The sequence below is a fragment of the Syngnathus leptorhynchus genome, chromosome 3 (genome assembly GCF_054491065.1).
Source record: "Syngnathus leptorhynchus isolate UIUO chromosome 3, UIUO_Slep, whole genome shotgun sequence".
In the NCBI taxonomy this organism is placed as follows: domain Eukaryota; kingdom Metazoa; phylum Chordata; class Actinopteri; order Syngnathiformes; family Syngnathidae; genus Syngnathus; species Syngnathus leptorhynchus.
The window spans coordinates 18,203,840-18,230,047 of NC_141197.1; the positions used below are offsets into that span (position 1 = coordinate 18,203,840).

Here is a 26,208-nt window from a genome sequence, read left to right on the forward strand (position 1 = left end):
CAATTGATGGTTTATCGCAAAATATATTTCTCACAATAAAATATGGCCAGAGCCAAGTATGGCTGGCATGATTGAAAACGGGATGGAAAGTAAAAGCAGAAGGCAGTCGTGGCTCCGGGGAGGCGAGTCCAGTATTTGTTAACTTGACAGGTCATTAGATGAACAATTGAGGTGTGCCTTTGTTCTCCAACCTAAATCAAGTTGCATTAGTCAACATATTGACTGGGTGTGGAGTTAAACATTTTGAGGCAGAAAAGACAGCTGCAGATTTAAACTGCAGGGGACATTAGAAAATGCTTGAACTCGGCGGCCACAGCATTCAAAACTACCAGGAGCAAAAATCATTTATGTCACTTAAATTTTGGACAGATCGTTTTTTTGTGGAGTAAAACTTGTTGGAGGAGCAAAAATCATTTATTTCTATATTTATTTATTTTTATATTTATTTAATTTATTTAATGTATTTAATTGATTGTATTTATGTATTAATTTATGTTTTAAAATAATTTATTTCATTTCAATTTTGGACAGACCACTTTTTTTGAGGGGTAAAAGTTGTTGGAAGCCGCAAAAAACTCAAAATTGCAAAGGCGATTCATTTTCCACCGAGACGACACGAAACATGAAGCCAGAGTTACGATAAAATCAAAGAATATGCACGTGTAATAATGACCCAGTCAAAGTGTTGATTGAGATTTGAAAAAGTTTCACAAATTTATGAGCTTGAATTTTGAATCAAGTTCACTGGAAGTTTTTCCACACCATGAAAGACGTTTGCAGTTCTTCATCACATTTTTTTTCCACATCATTTCGCCGTCAATTCTTCCCCACCACTTTCCATTCCAATCCATTTATTCCCACGGAAGCACACACACACACCCATATTTTGTCCTTCACTTCACTGGAAACAAAGCGTACTACATATTCACTAGCCGATATCGTACGTGCTCGTATTTATCTACGCGCCCGCGAGTCATTATACTCGCTCATTCTGGCATATTACATTCTCCATTGTGGGCTTTTAAAACGGATAATCCCCATCACCCCTCCTCCCCATGTTTTTTTCCGGCCTTCTCCACACCGGCAGAAGTTTGAAGCCTGCATCGTAATCTCCACAATGTCAAGGCGGGGAAAATGTCTCTTCTCCAGCGGCGAACATTCGCTAGGGTCCAACATCTATCAGCATGCCAGGATGTTTTGGGAAAAGCTAATCTGCTGATTTGAAACGGAACCAAAAAAACAATGGTGTTCTAATCCGTCACTCTTTTAAATCCAGGAATGGGGTGGTGCAGAAAGAAAGAAAGATGGAGCTATTTCATGCCTCGCCGCTTGCACTGTTTTTTATGAACCGCCACACCCTCAATGTCCCCCCACTTCGGGATTTATAAAGCCTGTTTGCAATAGTCAGACACCTTTTAGAAGGACGAAGGTACTTTTCATAATTAGGAGTGTGCATGTGTGTGCGTCTGGCTGCCTTCTCTCGCTCGAGTGGCAGTAATTTAACTTGAGCAAAGATAAGACGTGGCATCTCCGGGAGAAGGTGCAATTTCCTTGGCTGTCTTTCCTGTTATTCATTTGACAATTGGCAAACAGCACACAGGATCTTATTTGTAAGTGGACCGATTTTAATGATTGCATGTGCCGTTGACTGCTTAACTTCTAATGCCTTCTGTCAAAACAATAAAAATGAAACTAGCGTGATAATTTACTCAAATAATAATAGTTTGCGTTATAGGCTAAAAGTGGCCATTTTGTGTGTGTGTGTGTGTGTGTGTGTGTGTGCTTACGAGGCAAACAACAGCTCCTTTGTCTACAACGTAATCACCACGGGAGGTGTAACAGACGGCGGCAAGTATAAATCTTCAAGACTGTGATTTAGTGCAGTGACCGTGTCTCGGATGACCACCCTCGCGTTGTGAAATCATCGGCCCAAGACGACGACAATGGCTCTCGGCAGCCGTAAAATGGCCGCCCTTCCAATCGGCGTGTTTTCTTCCACTGCAATGTGACTTGCCTTTCCTCTAAGGTCTTGTTGTTATGCCCGGTCCGACCATTCTGCCTCAGGGGTAGTAAGAACTCCATATTCCAGTCAGAACCAAGTGGAAACCCATTTATTGTAGACCCTGTCTTGGCTGTCTTGCACTTCACAGCACAGACATCAGACTGTTGGCCAGAATGCATTGAACTTTGCAGGCCTTTTTTGTATTTTCCTATCACATCTGGTGCATTCTTTTTTTTTTCATGTTTTTGGAAGGGTTGAATTGCCGCATCCAAGGCCAAAAAAAAATTCTGTCATGTGACGACAAGGGACCGCTCGACGTTTGTAGCCGGCCCACCTTTTAAACATCCTTCACAGCCACCATTTCCATTCCTTTTTGAAGCTTCTAGCCAGCTTGTCTGTGTTGTATTTTTTTTTTTGTGCTCCTGCACGACTTACAAGGGCATCACTTACCATGCATAAGCCCGAACCGGTTAAATTTCACTAATAACTCCTCAGTAGTCTGTTTTTCAATAGCCCGATTGAATGGTCGTGGCTAATCTATTTGGAAATTTTCCCAGGAGGCTCCCGCTACATTAGAGGTGTGAAGGTTGCACGTCTGAATAGCATTTTCACACTATTTTTTTTTTCAGGTGAGCCAACATGTTAAAAAATGGACAGTTATTAAAAATCAGACACAAAAATGAGCGGAACATAGCTTTCAGTTAACTAATGACCTCTTCTGCCTTGCGTCTATAAATATGTCCTGCATCCATCAGGTTAGCTGGAAGCTAGCAGGAGACAGCTAATCAACGCAGAATGCTCAGTAAGGCTTAACGCTTGTCATGAGGAGTCTCAAGTGGGGGCCGTGTCACAATTTCAGAATGACACTTTAATGCCAGAAAAGAACACACACAGGCGGAGTGTAAGTATATAATGGTGACAAATGAGAGTTTAGCATCACCCATCTGCTCGGATTGTGGCTCTTTTGGTTCAAAGTCCGAGTCCTGGAAACGAGCCAAACTTAAATTGAGAAGGATTGTTTGAATTTGATTTCATCTGATCTAACACCAACAAAGAATATATACGAAACAATTTATGCTACGCTCTTTCTCGACAGGTACCCCGGTGACCCAGGTGACCGCCACCGATGCCGACGACCCGGTTTACGGCAACAGCGCTAAACTAGTCTACAGCATCCTGGAGGGGCAGCCCTATTTCTCCGTGGACCCCAACTCAGGTGAATATTTTAGTTCCTCATTGACAATAAATCATTCAAGCACAAAATAACTCTCGCGCTTAGCTAGCAGTACACAGACTAAAATTTAAAGTCGCGTACAAATTGCACACATAAATGTGTGTACACAATAAAAGGCTGTAAAAATTCACATACCTATTAATTATTTCTAATTTGTTACATCCCAAAAAGAAGAAAAAAAAAAAAAACCTCCCTCGTGCTAAATGCTTACAAGCACCTGGGTTGACAAAAGCTTCTTTTTGTGCTCCTTGCTATTGTTTGCCCCTCGATCTGATCCCCACAAGATGGCTCATTAAATTTAATCGCGGTTGTTAATATGGCGCGCCAATCCTTTTCACTGCTTCCGAGTCGACACGGTGTCGGACAAAACGCTGAGTGAATGAACACCGCCACGCCCACAACGGGCCACAATGCCAGTGAGATAGGCTTCAACGGGAGGTGGAGATAACATCTTATTGGATTATTTCAATAGGCCAAGAACTCTTTTAGTATTTAAACACTGTGCCCTTTTCATTAGCCGCTGACACGTAGATAAACCGGCTCACAATGTCAGCCGAGGTCAGGTAGGGAGATACATTATATTTTATATTTAGGGCAAGGGCACTTGATGGTTTCAAGGTCCTCTTGTAATCTCTGTTTGTAATTATGACAACGAATTAATCACCATTTTCTGGGTCTCATCAAACCCAAAAAGTCACCAAATTTTGGCAAGCTGAAAGTTTTATAAAATTCTCGGCGCCAATTTCATTGATCCACAATATTTTGGAGATATCTGTAAAGATGCAGGAAAAAAAACAAGTCTTCAGAAAAAGTGAACGTGGTTTTTGGGTTTGACGGTTGATAATTGGCTTCCTCGCCCTCTCATTCTGACAGTAAAGCTTTGACTAAAACCCGAAAAGAGTAATTAGGTTGAATAAGGAAGAAACATGCGGCGGTCGTGTCAGTGGCCTTAGATGATTTTTAATGAAGCGACGTTGGCGATCTTCACCGGGGATCTTTCGCCCCGGCTTCAAAAGTTAATGACGGCACAAATGGAAAGTATTATCAGCTTGCCGCACATGTGATTGCAAAACCGTATAATGGCCGCCGCCGCTGAATAGATGAGGACAAATGGCGGGCGGCCTCGATATCAGCGGGACACATCGGCGCTTTTCTCCGTCGTTGTTTGCGAGGGGATTTAGCCAGGTCAAGCGATCATCTGTGATATATTGCGTGCTCGGACAATGTGCGGCATCAAAGCCCTTATTAAATCTACATAATTGCGAGATTCATGAGCAGGAGCCAATCTGCCGGCCCGGCCGTCCTTAATGCATCACGGTCGCATGGTTATGAATTCATATTGATGATAAGAGTAATAATAATGACGTGCCCTCGCTGCCATTATGAGGCAGAAAGACTCGAGAATTATCAAACACATTCCAGCTACTTGGATCTTTAACCGTCCAGTTGTTTCGTTCAAAACTGTATTTTCTCGTTTTTTTTACTTGGTAAGAGCCAAAATCTAATAGGAAGTTCTAATACGTGTCTATAAAGGACAAGATTACATGAATTATATTAATAACACATGAGACGTAAACAAGTCGGGGGAAAAGAGAGTGAGACGGCGAGGACGAGAATATATATGTGCATAATTAGCCGGAACACTCAGTCCTAAGCGGAGCCGGCCTTGTGCTCGCCATCGCCGCGGTCTCACAGCACCTGCAGTCGGGAAAGAGATCATCCACAATAGCACGCGGCATTAGCATTCTGTGCTAGCTGCGCGAATGCAGATGGCTTGTTCACGTACGGCAGATGTTTTAATGAATCTTAATGAAAAATAAAAACGGTAAGCGATGATTAAGGAGTGTTTGACACTTTGGAATGAAAAGCTGCGGATGAATAAATCAATAAATAAACATTGAGGCCCACTTTATCACTCCGCTAGGTGGTTGGGTGGGTTGGGGGGGAATCAACTATGGAAATGAGTGTTTGTCTATCCTCCCATTTTTGAGTGATTAGGAATTAATTTGAATAATCAACCATGATCAACTTCAGAGATGAGGAACGCGCCAGTCACTGAAGTGCCTTCGTCTTATTTTTGGATTTGTTTGTTGCTTGTTGCCTGACATGGCCTACCGAGTTCCACACACATTGTTTCACCACACACGTACACACACACAACTTTCCTCAGGCAAGAACAAGGAGTTAAAAGTACTTTGGAATATTTGATCTGAAATAAAACGAATATAATGGCTTGTAATGGAATATTTATGGAATATTTAAGTTCTCCCTTATACATTTTTTTGTCCTTCAGACCTTTCCTGGTGCATCTCATATATCATATATGTGCCTTTTAAAATGGCATGTTAGTGACTAAATATGATTGTAGATCAGGGGTGACAAACTTGGGCCATCGAAATCTTCAACACAAATGTATGAACGTCTCAGTTTTCAAAACAGAGACTAATAAAAACTGTTCAAATATTTAAAAATGAAATATTGAAATCAAATATTTAAAAATACAAATGATTAAAAAAAGAAAATAAAGAAAAATTACTAACAATATCTCTTATTTTTCAAAAATAAAGTTAATTTAAAATTTTGGAATTAGTATATGAATTTGATGCACAATTTGTATTCGCGGGCCACCTAAAATGATGTGGGGGGCCGTATCTGGCCCCCAGGCCTTGACTTTGACATGTGTTGAAGATTGTAGAACTGGCGAATGACGATGACTTTTCTACTTGCTTGAAATTTCGCATTGACTCCTCCACCTGACTTCCCAGATTTTTTCCTCCATGCTTGAAACTCGAAGGTGAAGACTTGCACCAATGTGATCTACTTTCACCTCTGCCCGTGACCTCCCCCCCAAAAAAATCTGACCCCCCACTGGTCCTCCATCTCTGCCGACAGCAAGCCTCCAGAATACAAAATGCAAGCTTCACCCTCAATGTTGTTTTTCTGGCCTAATCATATTTTGTGGGGCGTGGAATGGAAGCTTTACGGGGTGTCGTGCCAAAAAAAAAAAAAAAAAGGCCCGAGTTTGATATTCATTTGATGATCTTGCGGCTCTCTGTTTCTCTGAGTGGATTATCCAGGGATGCCGCCGTTGAGCCCCTTTTTATATTCCACGCTTGTGGCACAGTCAATAAGGTCCAATTCTGCATACAGTAGCTCAGATTATACGCGACACAAACAGCATCATTTGCACTCAATCCGAATACAAATGATGGCAGACTGCACAAAACAAGCGGCTGATATATATTTTTTTCATATGCTAAGCCAAGAAAAAAAATGTATACATGTACCTGCAGGGAATTTGTCACCTCCACGCTTTGCAAAAAAATAGTGCTTCTGAAATAATGCACGTCAAGTAAGATGAGCTGTGAAGGTTTTTCTCAGCAGGTGTTGGAATTCTAATTTGTCATGTTTTGTTTTTTTCCCAGCCACCATCAAAATCGCTCTCCACGGGATGGATCGGGAAATGCGAGAAGAGTACCTGGTGGTCATCCAGGCCAAGGACATGGGCGGTCACATGGGTGGCTTATCTGGGACCACCACCGTCACCATCACGCTCACCGACATCAACGACAATCCACCTAAGTTTTCAAAAAGTGAGCATCCTAAAATGACAAAATCTCAGCATCAATTTTTAATCAATTTTTGGCTTTTTGACAGATTTGTATGAGTTTGTGATACCGGAAAACCTTCCCATCGGGCAGACGGGAGGCAAAGTAAAGGCCAACGACCGGGACATGGGCGAAAATGCCAAATCCACCTACGACATCATCGAGGGTGACGAGCAAGGCGTGTTTGAAATCGTCACCGACCCGCAAACCCAAGAAGGCATCCTGCGACTCAGAAAGGTAATATTTATGCTTCCTTCCTACCCGGGCTGCTGTAGAAATTAGACAAAGCAAACCACAGCTTTTAGTCTTTATATTTGCTGTGACGTGAATCCACATTAGCCCAAGGACGTGCGGTGCTGCTTTAGTTCTGAGTGCGAACAATGACGAGCACAACGTGTAGGAGGTGTGAAGCGTAAAAACAACTCAGGCAGTCCGCCGGGACCACAAAGAACATCAGTCATAAAAGCGCCAAATGTTGACAAAGCAAATGTCACAAGTATGTTTGTCTGTTTTAGGGCAACTAGTCGTCTGAGTGGGAGTTTCACAATTGTCTTGTTTGTCGAGTCTTTTGTAAAAACCCAAACAGGAAACTTCCGCTTCAAGGCTCCAAGCCTACACTGCAGTAAAAGTTGAAACTTAAGTTTTCTTTCCGGCCTCAGTAACAGTAAACAATTGCGATCACGAGATGGCGAATCTTTTGTGTAACGACGAGAGCAGCTGCCGCGTTAGTCAGACGAGTGGGCGGGCGGTGTTTAATTTTGAAAATGCCACTTGGATGAAGGTTGTTATGTAAGTCACTTGTAAAATTTAGTCGCATTTTCATCAACATCACAAGAATAAATTGTTTAAAAAAACACTACAGGAACATTTAGATGTTTTTATTGCCCGAGAAGACACTGGAAGTTAGCGATTACTTTTGAAGGCCTTACACAATTTAGATGAACGTGGTCTCAGTCCATAATCTGAAGTTTGAACACACTTGTCGGCCCCTCAGGGGAGGAAGAGGAAGGGATGACGCTGATGTGAGTGGAAGTTGCCTTCTTCGTGAGTTCAGTTCTGCTGGTCCGGTGAAGGAGCTCGGTGACAGACCAGAAAGACTCCCGCTGACTCATCTCATCTAATCTTTAACATCTGTCGCTCGTTAAAAAACACTTTTGCTGCGAGGTTACCAGTTATCGATCAAACCTTTTGGGGTTGGAGGAGCTCTTCAACCGACTAGGTTAAATCGGAGTGGTGATTTGGAGAGGCTTATTTGCTTTTTGATGCTTAAAAAATATTTATCGGTTCACCCTCAGGCCTTTAGAAGGATGTTAGCTGAGCTTTCACCCCTGCAGCCTGCGCTGAACTTTGAAGTCTCTTCATGCTCAGTCAGTCCATCCGGTTGTGATGCCGCGACTGGAAATGACACGAGGGCAGGCAGGGCGGCGGAGTGTTCGACCTCACTCAAAAGAGGAAGTCAAAATCTCTCTGTTGTTTCTTTGTGGCTGAGCACATGTTGACTCCATTACTTCAAAGGTGATGTTTTACAAGACTGTGAATACTATCGACACCAAACAAAATGGTCCTTCATGTCTCTTTGGGGGTCTTAAACCTTAAAATAGGAGTCAAATACAAAGTCTAAGGCCAGGGGTGTTATCATAGTGTCATAGTCATAGTTTCCTTCGAAGGGCCATTATGACCATCAACATAAATACGTGTATGAACGCCTCATTTTATATACAGTATAAGCTACAAAACAAATGGACAAATGTCTGGTTTTAAAATCAGACAAGTAAAAAAAGATGATTTTTAAAAGTGAGGACAATTTGCAATTTTAGTACTGACACGAATTTGATTTGTCTTCACGGGCCACATAAAATGATGCGACGGGCCATATCTGGCCCCCGGGCCTTGACTTTGACACCTGTGGTCTAAGGGCTTACGTAATGACTGCCACAACTCACCAGCTTGCTGGGTTTGGTCATGCGACGTTGGCGAGCTGAGCCCTTAGGCAAGCCGAATTTTCCCTTTGAGTTTTATTCAATAGGTTCGCAACACGGTGCCATACTGCAACACTTTTTTTTAGCATATTTAGCTTCAGGTTGGGGGCTTTTATTCCAATACATAACTCATAAAATGAAATCCTCTCACTTGTCCGTTCACTGACACCGAAGCATTCTGTTGAGAGCAAGTCAGGATAAATGCTCTATAACCACTGTGTGTGTGCGCATCCATGTGTGTGTGTGTGTTTGAAGCTATTTGGATGGTATTGGAATTTACTGCTGAGTACTTTAATGCCTCCACTCGACAGTAGTGAAGGTCAAAACACACGAAACCATGCTAATGCTGTCCTTGAGAGCTTCTGCTTTAAAAAGTATGATGTGCACTCGCTAGCTGAAACAGAGGCCATCTCTCGGGTTTTTATTGCATTAGGCTATAGTTCATTTTAATTTCAAGCACTAAACAAGAACAAATGACAATACCTGTTGGAACTTCGCGATTTACAAAATCCGTCAATCCCAACTGGAACCGATTACACTCGACACAAAGACAAATCACAACTTAAACAAGCCGCAAACTGAGTTCATTTCAACCGGCACTAATCGTTCCGCTTTACGATTATCTCGCCATAGTGCAGTATAACACTGACTTTTTTTTCCCCACTGATTTTTCATCCATATTTTACCAGGCTGGCTCGAAAGGTGGAAGCAATATTTGGTTGGGTGAATAAAAGTCTCCAAAAGCTCACCCCTCTCTATTTCCATATAATCACTCTGACCATCCATGCACAGCCTCACATTGGCTTCTTTCCCGTCGCTAACCTTTGAATTAAAGTGTTATCCGCTGGCTGGGGGTCTCTCACCACATATGGAGGGATCAGAGGGAGAGAAAGATGGAGGAGGATGAAAGTGCTCCAAATAGTTTCTCAGACCGTGGAGGAACGAACCTCAGAGAGGTTTTAGGGCCACCTAAAATTTCTCGATGTGACCCGCCATCAAAAATGATAAACCAGAACTGTGTTTGGGTCAATATCACACCCCATGCATGATTAGTAATAAAAAGTGAAGCCCATTTAAAATTTAATGTCAATGTGAAAATAAAAATTAAAACCGACAATTAATTTCATAAATTAAATTAATATGTGTAATATATAATTTAATAAATGAAATTACAACACAAAGTTTTTTATGTTTTTTTTTTAAACATTTTTAAACAAAAACATTTACCAGCACAAAAACAAAGTGGCTACATATTTATGATCGACCATCTGTGACAGAATCACTGCATGCCAAGCACGGGCGACTGCAAAATTTTGCCCGCATGTCAACGTGGCGTGGACAAAACATTTTAAACGCCCTTTGGAGAATTTTTTGATTGCCTACGCAGAGTGCTTGTCGTTATTGATTTTGTGTTAGCCGGGCAGCTAATAATATGATGTCAGCGAGAGCGTAAATAAAAAGATTCATATAAGGGTAATTGCTCAGCCTGACAAAGCGTAATTTTCTGAAAAGTATCACGACAAAGCCCGACAGATGCAAAAGTAAATCAATTGTGTGCTTGCTGACAGAACAATAATCACTGACTGATTTTAAGTGACTATTACCCCAAAAGGAACATTTGGGAACCACTTTAGGCTAACCCTAGCCAAAATCATTGAAGTCATAGTCAAGCAGAAACTGTGCAGGCTAAGCTAACATTAGCATGTGTATCAATTTTTGTAATTTCTAGATGTTTATCTACAACTGATATAATTAACCTTGATAACTTGGTTACTTCAAAAATAATCTTGAAAGACACAATTTTATTCAAAAGGTGACATAGAGCAATGAGAAAATGAAACTGAAGCAAAGCATAGACTAAGCAATGCTAACAACATTAGCTCATTTTATAATGTCACTATGTGTGCATTGTAAATTGTTACTTTTGGGCACATCACATTGTGACAGTTCCTATTTTGTTTACTTTCAGGTATTAGATTTTGAAAGCCGGCGGGCGTACACGCTCAAAGTGGAGGCCACCAACGTGCAATCAGACCCCGGTGGCGGCATCGGTGGTCCCTTCAAAGATACGGCCACGGTTAAGATTGTCGTGGAGGACGCCGACGAGCCGCCCGTGTTCTCCAAGCCAATCTACACACTGGAGGTCAATGAAAATGCGCCCGTTAATACCGTCATCGGCACGATTGGTGCCAGGGACCCGGACTCCAGCAGCAGTCAAGTCAGGTAAGACAGTCTGCCATTTTGATTTGAAACAGACATTTTTTTCAGTCGGGAGTAATGTCACGTAAAATGTCGCCCCCATCGCTAGTTTATTTAAAAATTGGGTCGCTGGCATCTCACCAGAAACCAAGTAACCATTGCAAACTTGAGAAAGTCATCGGGGCACTGGTAAGTCAAGTTGTTACTGTATTTTGGTGAAATTCTGCATCGTTTCACTCTGTCAGCTTTTCCGCTGAACAACCAAATGATGACCCCAATTTTCCCTTGAGCACAAGAGGCGAACAGGCTCCAAGTTGTATTATTAAAATAAAGTTTGACACAGAGGTAATTAAATGTCTTCATTCTTGTGACCTTTCGGCAGGTTTTACTTAAGAATCACACTCATTTCCACAAACGTCAGAAAAGGCAGCAAAAAAAAAAGTAGATTATGAGTTGAAGCTGCCGCAATTTCTCACCCGTGACGACGACAAGGGCACCTTGACGATAGGTTACACAGGCAATTTCTCCGCCTCTCCCATCCGCCGTGGCATTTCATTAATTCCCATGGCGATTTTTTCCCAGGACACGACACTCATCAGGTTGTGTGTACTGTAATTGCGTGGCGGGTTGGCCGCCTTTCATAGATTGGCTGGAAAGAAAACGCCGTTGCACTTTTTTGCTGTTCTGCATGCATGGTGGCAACCTCATGTTTAGTGATGAGATAGCCAGAAATGGAGGTTGCAGGATGTTACTCTCCTGGTAAAAAAAGAATGAAAAACTCTTTTAGGTCAGTCTGGCCTATTTTGTTGATGCCGGCCTGACGATACAGCTACAGCAAGTCAGGCAGGACCAGTTCGACTTTAGTGAATTTTCCCAATCCATGCTCACATTCTCATCATTATTGTCAAAAAAGCGGCTGTGACCATAACGATGATCTCTTTGTGGAACTCCACATGAAAGCTTCCGAAGGTTACATTAACCTCACTAAACACTTTATATAATGTACACTTACCTTTTAAACTCACTGGAATCATATTGAGTCCAAATATGCTGTTACCATCGTGTAGCTCCCCCTAAGATCTTTGTTCCTTCACACGGGCTGACAAAAGACTGTTGCCTCGGTGGTATTATGCCTGCTCCAATCATAAGTAGTTTCTGTTCCACTTAAAGTGCAGAGAAGCCACTAAGCAATGAATTCCATTATGACTTATTATCAGCGGCGGTAGTCGCGGGAATCAGGTGAGCCAAAAATTATATTTTTGTTTTGTCTCTTGGCTTCTATTCTTCTGTACTACACTAAATTTTGTTTTCTTCTAATATTGTGTGTTATTTATCAAAATGACATTTCGGAATATTAAACAATGGGTAAACATACACAATCTTGATATTACGGCTCACATTTAATTGACACCCATAGATTAGTCCTATGTTTGTGTGGTAGAGTTGGCAGGAATATTTCAATTCTTTATCTCCAAGATACTATGGAACTTCAATATAACGGAAGTGAGAGATTTTGGAAAATAGTGTCCAGTCCAATCAAATTGCTCCTTTTGCAGTGGTTGTCAAAGTTTGTCGGTTCCAGAAATAGCTGCCATCTTGGCGGCCATGTTGGTTTTTCACTGGACAGTGACAGATGTATCCATTTCTGATTTAAGAACTGATCTATTTAGTTATTTCAATAAATCAACTGATATAAAATATTGTGTCATTAATTGCAGTAAAAAAAATCTTGATTTAAATTTAGCTGACTCACATCCCAAAAATCTATATTTTTTCAATGTGAACAATAGAACTCAAATATTTTTCAAATCCAAACCAGACCTTTTTCCTTGGTGAATATATATCCATGTCTGGGCGCTCATGTTTTGCTCATCCGACCTTTACGTCATCGAACGGCAACAAACATCACGATGATTTGACGGTGTGAAACACAATGTTCTCTCCATTCTTTTGTGCTTTGTTTGGTAGCTACCCCGGCTTGCTTTGCATTACAGCATCACTTTGACAACAAAGTTATTCAATATGTTTCTTGCAGCATGGTGATTGATGCGTAGATAGATGATCACCCCGCACGCCATTTTCCTTCCTGCCGTCACCACACCAACCTCTTCAAACCCTCAGAGAGGCTTTCAATGTTGCAGCACCACGACAAAAAAGCCACTAAGGGGACTTGCGCTCACATGCCCTCGGCCTGGCTTAATGCATCCAAACAACGTTTCAGGTGCACTCCATGAAATCCAGCCCTCCACCGCCCCGCCGCCATGCATCGCTCGCCGCTCTATTATTTCTACCTGAGTGATCACAAATAAGACGCAACGTGACATCTCGCCAGCTGCCTGACGCGATTTCGCAGGGTTGAGCCATGACTGCGCTCCATTCGTAAATATGGCTGCTGTGACAAGCTTTGAAAATATTTTATTTGACTTTAGAGAAGCCAGAATATTTATTTAAGAGCGGGAGCTGATGTGCCGCCTGTGGGACCCCCGCTGAGTTGAAAAGTTATTACATGGGTAATATAACATCTTTGTATGCGATTTTAAATATGAGCTGCTGCACAAGAAGTGACTTCATCGGCAACAGCGGCAGTGTCAGACTTGATGATGTTGACGTCAAGAGAAAAAAAGAAAACATTTTTTTCATTCCTAGCAACAAGGCTGATTAATTGCATTAAAAAGCATCTTTATTTAAATTTAGATGACTCACTCCCAATAATCAATGTATTTACATATTTTATTTTATTAAAACAAATATACATCATTTTGATTGGTAATGTGATTTAATTTCAAAATTTTAATAAATACTAATAAAATATTAAAAATAATAAATAAAAAGTTATACTTAAATTGAATTTCTTTTATCTTAAAGAATCAAACTACAAATAATTGTATATTCAATATTTTAAACATGTAAAAACATTTTATTTAGGTAATTAAAAGAGTTATTAATAAATTAAAGGTTTAGATGTTTTTAAATACAATTTCACAATACACAAAGTTTGAAAATGCTCCTGTTGTGAACCATTTACCCCTGCTAATACAAAAACAACAGCTCCTTGGCGCAGGTAACAAGGGTACATAAAGATGCTTTGTACCTTTTGATTGACAGTCCATTTGCAAGGGTTATTCACCGCTTAGACTTTTCCGGCAACGAGGAGTGAAACAAACAACACGTGAAATACAAGTCACAATGTTCCTTTGCACGATGACAAAGCGCCAAGAAGCCAGCCAGGTCACGCATATCCTGTTAAACCTTCACGGTTCACGTTATCACACTCCGAAAAAAAAGGCAAATCTGGTCGCAATTGTATATTTTTATTTGCTTTTAATTCTTTCTCACAAGCGAGCTGTCAGTTTGAGTGACAGGTGGCAGAACATTTCAGGCTGAGCGTCTCGTCGCTCAGCCGTGAGGCTGTCAGGAAGCTGGAGAAGAGATTCTCCTGCAACTGCTGCGCTCCCAAGTGGTTTGCTGCTGTCGGCCCGTCTTGAAAGTGCTTTTGCGGGGGGCCGGGGAAGGGGAGAGTAAGGGGGGGAGTGTAGTTTTTTCCAAGGTCCTGGTGGACGTCCCCCCCCCCCCCGCCTGGCATCTCGAGGAGTTTCCACCATTTCATCTGGAAAAAAAATGGAAATGTCACGGCTCGCTACGTCTCTCCAACAATTGGAATCTGGGCCACTGCTTTTATTTATTTCATTCTCTGTCCACACTTGCCTGCCACGGTTTCAAATTAGGGTTTCAAATTAGGGTTTTAAATTAGGGTTTCAGCCAGTGTTAGGTATCAAAGTTTACTGGCACTCAAAGGTGATGGTCTCGATTTAGGGTTAAAAGAGTTTAAAGTCAGGAGTTTGGGTTTCTAGACAGGTTGAGGGTTTGGGTTTCAAAGAAGGGTCAAGGTTTTAAAGTCGAGTTTTACTCAATGATTGGAGTTTGGATCCAGGCTTGAGGTTTTAAATTATAGTTTGAGCACGGGTTTGAGGTTCAAGGTTGAATTTTGTGGTTGGAGGCTAATCTACGTGTTGTGAAAAAAATACATTCTAAATCATACATTCTTATAAATTATTAACTGTTTAAAATTGTGTGATGAATCTTAAAAACCTCACCCCACATCAGGTAAAGCCAACTGGAATTATTTTTTTAATGTTTTGGTTGATAGTGATAGCTCGTAATCACTCACCATTGTGCCGACCAATCTGTGTAGGAAATTGAATGATGAAGGATCATTACAAACGGTGTGATTAGCATATTAGCTGTTTTTCATGTTCTGGCTCATCTGGGATGTCCGTGGTAGTCGAAATATGTGACACAAAAAATGACCCGTTGTCCTTTTTCAGCTATGTGCACGTGTGTATGAACGAGTGTCTTGGCTTGGCCTGAGAATTGGTGTCGCGCTGGTTTCCAGCATTCAAAAAGCGCGATTTTGCAGGTCCACTTTCAAAGCAAGCTGCTGGTGCCGGTGAATTTTTCAGATTTTTTTTTTTTCTTGCACTATTTTGAAGACTTACCAAAGACGGCCGGTCACAAGAGAAAACTACTGAGGGAAAATTCACAGGTTCAGGAACCGTATACGGTCATTTAAAGTCTGAATAGACACCTCGCCACGGGATTTGTCAAGCCTGTGGCCAGCGTCATTTCTTTATTTTCACTTCTTTTGAAGCTATCATTGATTGTTGACAGATTCCCAAATGAGGTTAACACCACCACATCTGTTTTCCTGACACAACAAGCACTAATGGTCTTTTAAACAGGGCGAGCGAGGGTGTCGGCTCGATCAGACTCGAGGGTGGGGGGGGCTTTTTTTCGGACCTGAATAATCTTTAATGTCCCCTGCTGCTTGTATAATTATTCCACGGGGGATAATTAATGATTTTCCATGACTTCACATGGGCAGTGGTGTGGAATTCCTTCAACCGTACGGCTGCGTTTTGGCTCAAATGTCCTTTTTTTTTTTCCAGGTACTTTATTGACCGGCACACGGACCTGGAAAGGCAATTCAACATCAACGTTGATGACGGCAAGATCACGCTGGCCAAACCACTGGACCGCGAGACGGACATGTGGCACAACATCACCGTCACTGCAACTGAAGTCCGTAAGTTCTGTTTTCTGGAATCATCTTCAGGAGACGCCATGGTTCACAAAATACGCTTTTTCCTGATTTGCATTCACTGGTTTGCATTTAACTCATCCACTGCCAGCCCAGTTAAAACGAATCATTGAGGTCTATAGCCGTCAATGGGAGTGAAAGAGTTAAGACAATGTGCTTTCTACAACATGCGCCATTCCAAACCAATCTTTAAACTGGACCTGTGGGCAATTAATTGTTAGGCAGAGAAAGGTAAGCTGTAAAGAAGGCGCTCAATTGGCAGCGTGGCAGTGATGGATGGATTAAGGGCAGGGACGAACACCCTCACTCCCTCTTCTGACCCCCCCACCCCCACCCCCTCCCTTGGGGGAATAGAATGTGATTAGTCAGATGTCACCTGGCAGCTCTGAAAGACACGAGCGAATAAATGCCGACTCTACCGTTACGCCTCAGATGCACCAAATTAACCGGGAATTCGATGTAATGGCGTCACCGTAAAGAGCCGACTTGAAATATAATACCCGTCTTCTATTTTTACCCCCTTTCACGTAGAGCAGACCCACCCCCACCCCCTGCAAACTCTTAATAAAGTGATGTTGCTCCCCAGCGCTATCTGCAACCCGCAGTCACTTAGCCTCGAGATGTACACCCGCCAGACAAGATGTCGGCGACAGCGGCTTATCAGAATAAGACTCCTCATGCCAGCGGGACCAACCCCCCGAAATGAAAAAAAACAACAACATTTCGACAGCTTTCGTTTAGCCTGGCAATTAACGCGCACCTCCTTTGATTAAGCGCGAGGAGGTGGAGACAGACAACTTACAAGCGGTGTAAATTTCTCTTCCAGTAGCTTTAAGGGCTACATTAAGCTTTATCGCGACATACAGCCCCCCTGAAACAATCTGTATGCAAATAAAAGCCTTGCGTACGGGCTAAAGCTGTTTGTAGCTCTGCCGGCAAAGATTTTCCACCTCGTCAGTGAGTTTTTTTGTGCTTTGCAGATGTTCTTTAATCTGTAAGGCGTGTCTGGATGAAAAAAAAAAAGTGTTTACTCGATACGTGTTAATGTTCTTGCGCAAAGTGACTAGTGAGCTGTTTTAATTCAATCAAAACGAAGCAAATGAGTGTGCTTTGATGCATCCACGGCTTAAACACTAATTGTTCTTAATACGGTGTTTAATGTTAACATCATATCCAGAACGGGGCAAAAGTCTTGGACAGCAGCCACGGTCTGTGTTTTAAGTATTGTTTTTTCTACAGCTGTACTTCGAGTTAGGTGTTCAAAAAATTGGAAGCCCTAGGGCTTTCCAGGCCAGATTAAATGATGTGGCGGGCCAGATCTGGCCCCCGCGCCTTAGGTTTGACACCAGCGGTTTAGCGGGTCTCAATTCAGGGTAGGGGTTCGACTGCAAGGAAGCAGAATCTCACTTTGACATTTGTTTTAAACTCGAATAAAATTTTCTACGCTCTATCATCCTCATTGTCTCAAGTTTGAGGCCTGTTAAGAGGCCACGTTAATCCACAACGGATTTCATTGTCGCCATTTTCACCACTCACTGTAGCGAGGACTAATTAAATTGCCTTTGATTGCCTTTTCAGACCTCCGTTACCAATGAGTCATTAATATGCTTTTTTTGTCTCCTTAACGCTCATGTTTCAAATATGGCGATGTTCAAAAGCACTTTGAATTGTGTCGTTTTATTTTGCATCGCTGAAAGGTAGATTGATGTGGCTTATCATGCCGTCCTCCCATCATCTCCGGAAATGAAGGTGAAATAAAGATGGAAAAACAAAGGAAATTAAAACTAGGTCACGTAATGTAGCTGGGATTTTTCATCCACCCTGCTTCATTTTGTATTTTTCCGAAAGACTCACCTGTTTTAACATTCATTTCTCCGTCTCCTAGGTAACCACAGTCAGACATCCCGGGCGGTGGTTGCCATCCGGGTCATGGACATAAACGACAACGCCCCGGAGTTTGCCACCGAATATGAAGCCTTTTTGTGTGAAAATGGAAAACCCGGACAGGTAAGGGGGGAAAAAGGGAAAAAGAATACAGTAGACGCTCGTTCATCAAAGCAGCCATCCGTCACTCTCCTTTTTCTTGCTTTCCGCCCACTTAATGATTGGCCACGGTGAATTATGGCCTTAATTATTTCGCAGAGAAGCCTCGGAGGTTGAGAGTCTGTTGAAAAAAAATGGCGGGGGGGGGACTTAGCCGTCAGGATTGATCACGACACATCGTCAGTTGAGAATGTCTTTCATGTGGCCTCCTCCAGATGGCACAATGCATCGCCCTGCCAAAAAAAGCCTCAGACTGGTGCTTAGCATTCCCCCCACCTGCCTTCTCATCAATCAACCTCATTCAAGGCAGCTACATGTGTCGGATGCACTTTTATTGGACCGGGGCGGGGGAAAAAAAAAAAAAGAATTCGTCTCAAAGGCCCCCGGATTCTAATTCCCAATCAATCCGTGCGCGCGATAAGAACGCCGATGACAGATTAGTGGATAAAACCGGCGATGCTTTAAGGCAGACCGGACAGAGCTTCAATGATAACAATCCAAAGCTCTTAGCGGTAAAGAGCAAATATTCCAGCACGTGCAATGAGTATTATCTTTTTTTTTTTTTTCTTTTTTTTTTTTTAACACAGGTGATCCAAACGGTCAGCGCCGTGGATAGAGATGACCCAATCCAGGGTCACTATTTTGAGTACCGTCTGGTCCCCGAGATGCTCAACAATCCCAACTTCACTATTAAGAACAACCAAGGTGAGCGAACAAAAGTCTCAAAAGAATTAAGCAGGTCAAAATCACAATGTCCCAGTTCTCTTCCTCAATTTTGAACAAAAGTTCCTCAGCAAAATGTTTGTGACCAAATTGTTCTTCAATCGAGATCCAAATCTGGTCCCAATTAACAGATGTTGGACTGTAAGTGAAGATAAACCAACAAGATCCAAATTGAGTTTGTCCTGCTAGTTTTGCTGCTCAATGTAGGGGAACTTCCAAGCTACCTTGTGGCAGATGGCGCTATGTTTATCAACACAATATGTTCATTTCTTTATTGGGTATCTATTTCTTTTTTTCTTTGCTGGTCCAAAGTGGCGGTGGACAAGCTGTGTTCACCGTCACGTGTAATGTTTTGGGCTCACGGCGAAAATCTATTCATGTGGTAGCAGCCTTCTGTTTGGACATGCGGGCTGCGGGCTAGCATACTGCAGTCATCTTTGATGGCTCACTCAGGCCATCAAAAGCAGGTCATAGTTGAGGAAGAAAAACATTTATTTTCACCTTCCACAAACACATAGTCGTATTTTTCCTCTGGTGCATTAGCTGGTGTGTGCACAGCAGGAAATGATACAAAATATGAACAAGTGGTTTTCTTTCTTTTCATTTTTTATTTTATATTTGGCTTTTGTAAACTCTTTTTTCCCCCCCATTACATACCCATTTATGTATTATTATTTTTATCTATAATTGTTTTCAATATGATATATTAGCTATTTTATGTTTAATTTATATTTTATGTTATATCTTTTATATTATTTATAATGTTTTCATTTATTAGGTATTTTATTAGATATCATTTCTTTCCCCTGTTTCATTGATTCTTTAATTTTAATATTGCCAAAGTCGGCAGAGGTTTCTCAATTATTATTATTACTATTATTTTTTACTTTATTATTATTATTATTATTATTATTATTATTATTCATTTTATTCATTTTTCTTTTTTAAATGACCTTCAGTCTTCTGGCGGGCTCAGATGACCTCATGATTTTATTGACAATTCAACCAGTGGGAAAATAAACACATTTGGTCCGAGCCTAACCCATACAATACTGGATCAAATGTGAGTCACGGAGGTTCTGCTCTTCTCCAAGCTTCTTTCTCTTCTCTCAAGGCGACGTGTCGGATCAAAACCGTCGCTGTTGTTCTTTCTTTCTTTGACTCGCTCGCTGGCTTTTCCGTCGAGTCGAGCGAGCGTGCGTTTGTTCTCGCTCACAATGTAACCCTAGCAAGAATCAAAGCAAATATGTGCTGTCATTCTTCAGCTATATAGTACACAACGCAGCAGCCACTTGTCTATAGCGCCTGAAAGGAGGCCCGCCATCGCCACTCCAGCGACTATTTCCGTCTGGCGGAGGTGGCGGCAGACACTTGACTGATGAGTGTGAGGCGGGCCCCTGTGTGCCGCTTTTGTTTGGGATGATGAGTGTAATCACGGGAACGGCCCACACGGCTCGTAGAACAAAAAAAAAAACTCTTCAACGGATTGAACTTTAAGTGCTCCCTACTCGCGACTGGTTGAATTTATCGATTTAAAAAAGATCACGTCACAGCCAAAAAAAAAAGAGATTACAATGCCATCCCATCTGGGAGATGGTTCGTTCAAAAAAAGTCAAGCCCTGAAGTTCACTGAACTGAACTTTGAGCACCTATTAAATGAGTAAATCCCTCATCCACTAAATCGCTAACTTTGTTGACGCGCAAATTTTCCCAACCTCTGATGTAGTATCATAAGTGTCACCAGGGTTTGTCTCAAATGGAAAATAATGCCAACAAAACCCTGACAGATTACCTCAAATAATCCACAATCCACAATCCAGAATCCACAAAATGACAATAAATCCCCACCTCGACCTGGAAAATTTTCATGCGCCAAGCTTGTATTATAAACATTAACTAGATTTCATGATCAACTACATGGGAGTTTCATAGCAGCTATAATGACCCCGCAAGAAAACACACGAGCCCCCACGGTGTCACACACACAAGCGCAATCAACAACTTGACAGCAAAGTCTACCCGCAAATTTCCCAACTTCCAAAGTTGTGTCAAATCAAAAGCCTTTATGCGAAAGACAAATTAAAATGATCCCCCCCGCAGGTGAACAAACGCCTTCGCAGTCATAACGACATGGTGAATTGCACCTTAGCACCTGTAAAAGGAGCAAAACCTGCTCCCAGTTGGCAATTTAACAGAGAAGCCGAAGCAAATATACCCGCATCCGAGGGAGTATCATAGAAGTAATTAGGATTCGTATTAAGTGGGAGTCAAGACCCCACCATATCCACCTGAGCCCTCATAAAAACTAAATCAAACTTGCGACAGTCAACTTACAAAAATTCCCGGCTAGTTTCACACAAGACCGTTTATGTATAAAATATAAACCTAGCCTCAGTATCAAAAGTGTATTTATTATGGCCCACGTGTTTACTTCTATTTTTATGATTGAAGGCTGCTTAGAAAATGACCCACTTGCTTTACTCTTAAACAATCCATCTAATTTCCCTCCCCGTGAAGTGCGGAGCGATCCAAATGAGAGGCGACGTTCCGGCGTTCAGGAAGCCGTGTGTTCTTCGCCACTTATAACACTATAAACCCGAGCATCAATTACATCAATCATCCCGCCCGTCGAGCATCTTCTTGATCAAGTTTGAATCCGCTGAGCGTCGTGTTGTTCCCGCCCGGCAGCGGGGAGAGGTAAAGGTTAGAATTTCACGAGTTTTCAAAAGAAGAGGCCCGGTGTTTAATAAGGAGAGGCGGCTAACAAGCGGGCGGTTTCTGGCGAGAGGCTTCAAAAGATCAGCCAGTACATTTCCTTCGCCTTCCTCATACTGTTGACTAAAAGCACTAAAAATCCATCAACGCCAGACAAGCGAGGCGGTGACTGATGTGAAATTAGTTCTCTCTTCTCATCTTCCCCCCCCCCCCCCCCCAGACAACTCCATTAGCGTCCTAGCCAAGCACGACACATTCCGGCGACAGAAACAGGAGATGTACTTCCTACCCATCGTGGTGACGGACAACGGTAACCCACCCATGAGCAGTACCAACACGCTGACCATCCGGGTGTGCGGCTGCAGTAAGGACGGAATCGTGCAGTCCTGCAACGTAGAGGCTTACGTTCTTCCCATCGGACTCAGCATGGGCGCACTCATCGCCATCTTGGCCTGCATCATCTTGCTCCTAGGTGAGGTTTGGACCAAAGTTTCATTCTTAGCACCCGACATTTCTGAGAAGACGATGAATGTTGGCTACATCTATGTTGACCCAGACGATCTCGTTCCTACCTTCAATTAAATACATTTCTAGACAGTTCTTTTGATACGGGAACTGATTTTGGTTTCTGGACATTACTCGGTGAACAAATATAGATTTGACAGCCTTTGACAAGTCGATGGATTTTTTTGTACGTGATCCTAATTGACACACCAAAAAAAAACATTCCAGCCAGTTTCCATGATGGAGCAGTCACAAGATCTAGTTTTGGTCCTTGGGTACTGGGATTGTCGTCGCTCACAACCACACAAACTCATATGCTGTTATTGTGAATGCATGCTAACTACGAATATTATGTTCGGAATATAGCATGTAGAAGACAATTTTTTTTTTTAATGAAAATCAGAAGTCAATCAGACGGCCGGGGATTGCACTAAGATTTTTGGCTAACGCTAAATGCTGTTTCACAGTTAAACAGCTGTAAACAAGTAAATACACAAATTGCGCCAACTTCCTCGCACACCATTCTCTAAACCTGCTGCATTTTTGGCTCCGTCCCGTTCGCGGAAGCTGGCTGGCTGGCTCGTAAGGTTCTCGGTGCCCGCACTCAGCAATGATTATTTTGCAGCCAACAAAATAAATGATTTCTGGCAAACTTTCGAGATAGACAAGCTTGAACTCGTTTCTCCTCATCTCTCCCCCCTCCCCTTGTGACTCGGTCTTTGTCGGATAGTAATAGTGGTGCTCTTCGTGACGCTACGGCGAAACAAGAACGAGCCGCTCATCATCAAGGACGACGAGGACGTGCGCGAAAACATCATCCGCTATGACGACGAGGGCGGCGGCGAGGAAGACACCGAGGCCTTTGACATCGCCACCCTGCAGAACCCAGACGGCATCAACGGCTATCTGCCGCGCAAGGACATAAAGCCCGACCTGCAGTTCATGCCGCGCGCCGGCCACCACTCGGGCCCCAACGGAGTAGACGTGGACGAATTCATCAACGTGCGGCTGCACGAGGCTGACAATGACCCCACGGCGCCGCCGTACGACTCCATCCAGATCTATGGCTACGAGGGCCGGGGATCGATCGCCGGCTCGCTCAGCTCGCTGGAGACCACCTCGTCCGACTCGGACCAGAACTATGACTACCTCAGGGAGTGGGGCCCTCGTTTCAGGAGACTTGGGGAACTCTACTCGGTGGGCGAGAGCGACCGCGAGACCTGACCTGAAAAAAAAAAAAAAAAGACTTTCGGAATCTTTTTTTCTCTACCATTCACGTGTGTATTAAGCGCTAGAGTTCTATCGGCTTTTAGAAACAGAAAATGAGAAGAAAAAAAAAACACGGGCCACTTTTTTTGTATTCTTCCTAGAGTTGAGGTCTAGCAGTCATCCACATTGTAATCGTTGAGCCGAAACAAACCGTCTTTTTACTAGGAGATTCTTGTGGGGTGTAAAAACTTTAGATTCCGTTGTGGAGTGTCTAGCAGTGTTTTGGGTGTTAGTCATTGCCGTGACTTCCAGTAGCAGAGAGCCGCAAGGTCAGCGAATCTCGAACGGACTTTAAAGCAATACATGGTCTAACTTACAACAATGAATGTATGAGAGGATTTGAACGACAGAAAACAAAAAAAAAGACAAAAAAGAGTGTTGGCTTTGACAAAAAAAAGTGACTTTGTTATCATTTGATATGTTCTCTCTATGGTGGCCACATTTATAAATTACGCTTTATACAACTATTTGTATTTACATGCTACAGGTGGCGCGTTGCCATTGAGCTATCAAAAGATGTGAGGAGAACAACAACAAAAAAATGTAGAATCTCTGAGGCCTTCTTTTTACAGAAGCAAGTTCAATTGAAACCTAATGCTTTGGTTTTTTTTTGTGTTGATTGTTCATTACCTTTCAAGAGTTTTTCTACATCTTTTCCTTTTCATCCTCTTCAAATAAGTGGGCTTAGTCCAAGATAAACACCGGTTGCGGCGTTAGCATCTTTCTGCTGACCGCTAACTCAGCATTTGATTCGCCAGGACAAAAAAAAGACGCAAATCCAGCCCGTGTGCATATTGTGCGTACATTGTATGATACGAGTAAAGAAAAATATTGGCTTGTGCTGTACATAGCATTTCTGCTAACATCATTAGTTTTAAACGAGGCTGGTAGAGAATTTCAAATTTCCGAAGACAGAAGACTCGACGGTCTTCCGCTCACCTTTTCTGCTGTGCGTTCAAAAGCTTATCAGTGTGTATGTTCAATTATTTACTCCCCTGTATTGTAATCTCTCCAGATTACCCTGTATTGTTTCCTACTTGTTGAAATATATTTTTATAAATAGCGTTGAATGAGTTTCGTCTGCTCCTTAAGGACCGTCGACTTGGAGAGGAAGCAACACGCTATGGAGATGACCAAAATATAGACTGCGGTTGGATACTTGGCTCGGTTTTAAGGTCGGGGTTTGATTCACACATCAGCAAACTTTTTTTTTTTTTTTAAATGAAACAATAGGTTACTGTTAATATTTTGGATTTGAGGGGAAGGTTAGGTTTAGATTCAATAATGTTCATTTATTTTTACTTCATCCCTCTCAAGGTGTTTTTCAAAGGTTTATTGAATAAACTTTTGAAAAATAACTTGAAAACATTAGCAGGGGGTTTCAGTACATCAGGTCTGGCCAACCCGCGGCTCTTTTCCTGGTTTCATGCGGCTCTTTTACGTTCATATCAACATTTGTGCGTGTGCGCTTCGCTTGAGTTCAATATGGTATTTTCGTCAAACGCGCATGCGCATCAGGTGAAATTGCGCAAAGGTGGGGCAATTATTCCAATGGGGGAATAAGCAATTAGTGTCAATTTCGCTCTCAAAATGCCAGGGAAAAAATGCACAGCTAAACTAAAATATGAAGATGAACACAGGACGTTTTTAACAGAATGGGAAAGTTGTTTTTTTTTTTTTTTTTTTGAGCCATTCTCCGTACAGACGTCAGTAGCGCATTTCAAAGCTTCAAATCTTCAGCGCCACTTCAGCTCAGTCCACGCTAACATCGATAAGGACTTTCCAAAAATTGACCGACTTTTGCAAGCGCAAGTTGGACACTTTGAAAAGTCAGGCAGAAAAATAGGTCGTTTTTCCCCAAAATTACGAAACACTCAGAGACGGTCACGCTTGCATCAACTGGCTTGCAACATTGCACGGGCTAAAAAGCCATACGATGAAAAAAAAAGCCTCGGTGACGTCGTTGAAATCTTCACTCCTGAAAACGTCAAACTAAAACGAATGGTATCAGAGAGCCAACAAAAAGAATTGCTTCGAGTGGCAACAACAGAATACAAACCAGATTTGAAGAAGATTGTTCAAGGCAAGGAATGCCAGAAGTCGCACGAAGCAGCATGCATAGTAAGTGATTGGAAATTATTATGTTTTGTTTGTGGACTTTTTTTTAACTGAGTTTGTGTGTGAGACAGTGCACAGAATATTCATTGTTGAAAATGGTGGGTTGTGGTCTTTGTAAGGTAGGAATCAATTTCTGCAGTGCGTGATTATAAAAATTATAATAAATATGAATATACATTTAAAAAGTACATTAGAATACATAGATAAATAAAAAGATAAATAAATAAATAAATAAATAAATAGATAAATCAATAGATAAATAAATACATAAATACATACATAAATAAATAAAATGGTGATCAGTTTATGCTTTTTGCTTTGGCTACATTGTCCTGAGCAGCCATGTCAGAGGCTTATAAATTACCCTGTGGAGCAAGACCATTCCATTTCTGCAATTTTAGTTTGTCTTGTAAAATTTTAAGGTTATGTTCCGGTTAAGGTTGGTCGTTATCACACATTTTCCTTTTGGCAAAGTCAGACGGTAATAACTAAAGGTATTCAACACGTCGCCGAGTACTTCCCATTTGATTGGACTTATTGATAAAATAAGTCAAAGAAAGTGTTTATGGGAAATGTAGTAAACATCTTTCTCCCTCTCTTGCTGACCCTTTAAGGAATCAGTAGTGGAGCCTACCCTGCTGTTCCAAAACCATTCCAGTCCTGCGTGATGCTCTCATTTCCTCTAATCTTAAAAATAGAAGAAGTCTAACCATGTT

The 26,208-nt window shown here is 42.0% G+C and overlaps 1 protein-coding gene across 2 annotated transcripts in view; it reads left to right on the forward strand.

Moving 5' to 3' along the window:
* The window catches only part of cdh8 (cadherin 8), a 53,066-nt gene extending 28,634 nt beyond the window's left edge, over nucleotides 1-24,432 (forward strand). Inside the window, exons 3-11 of one of the 2 annotated variants that reach the window (XM_085907786.1) lie at nucleotides 3,099-3,218; nucleotides 6,662-6,829; nucleotides 6,894-7,081; nucleotides 10,793-11,046; nucleotides 15,969-16,105; nucleotides 18,006-18,127; nucleotides 18,751-18,868; nucleotides 21,822-22,073; nucleotides 22,836-24,432. In XM_085907786.1, coding sequence (XP_085763912.1) covers nucleotides 3,099-3,218; nucleotides 6,662-6,829; nucleotides 6,894-7,081; nucleotides 10,793-11,046; nucleotides 15,969-16,105; nucleotides 18,006-18,127; nucleotides 18,751-18,868; nucleotides 21,822-22,073; nucleotides 22,836-23,329 — 1,853 coding nt within the window. In that variant the 3' untranslated portion in view covers nucleotides 23,330-24,432. The remainder of the gene's footprint in view (nucleotides 1-3,098; nucleotides 3,219-6,661; nucleotides 6,830-6,893; nucleotides 7,082-10,792; nucleotides 11,047-15,968; nucleotides 16,106-18,005; nucleotides 18,128-18,750; nucleotides 18,869-21,821; nucleotides 22,074-22,835) is intronic. The other variant, XM_085907787.1, reaches the window with a different exon arrangement.
* Nucleotides 24,433-26,208: the final 1,776 nt, after the last annotated feature.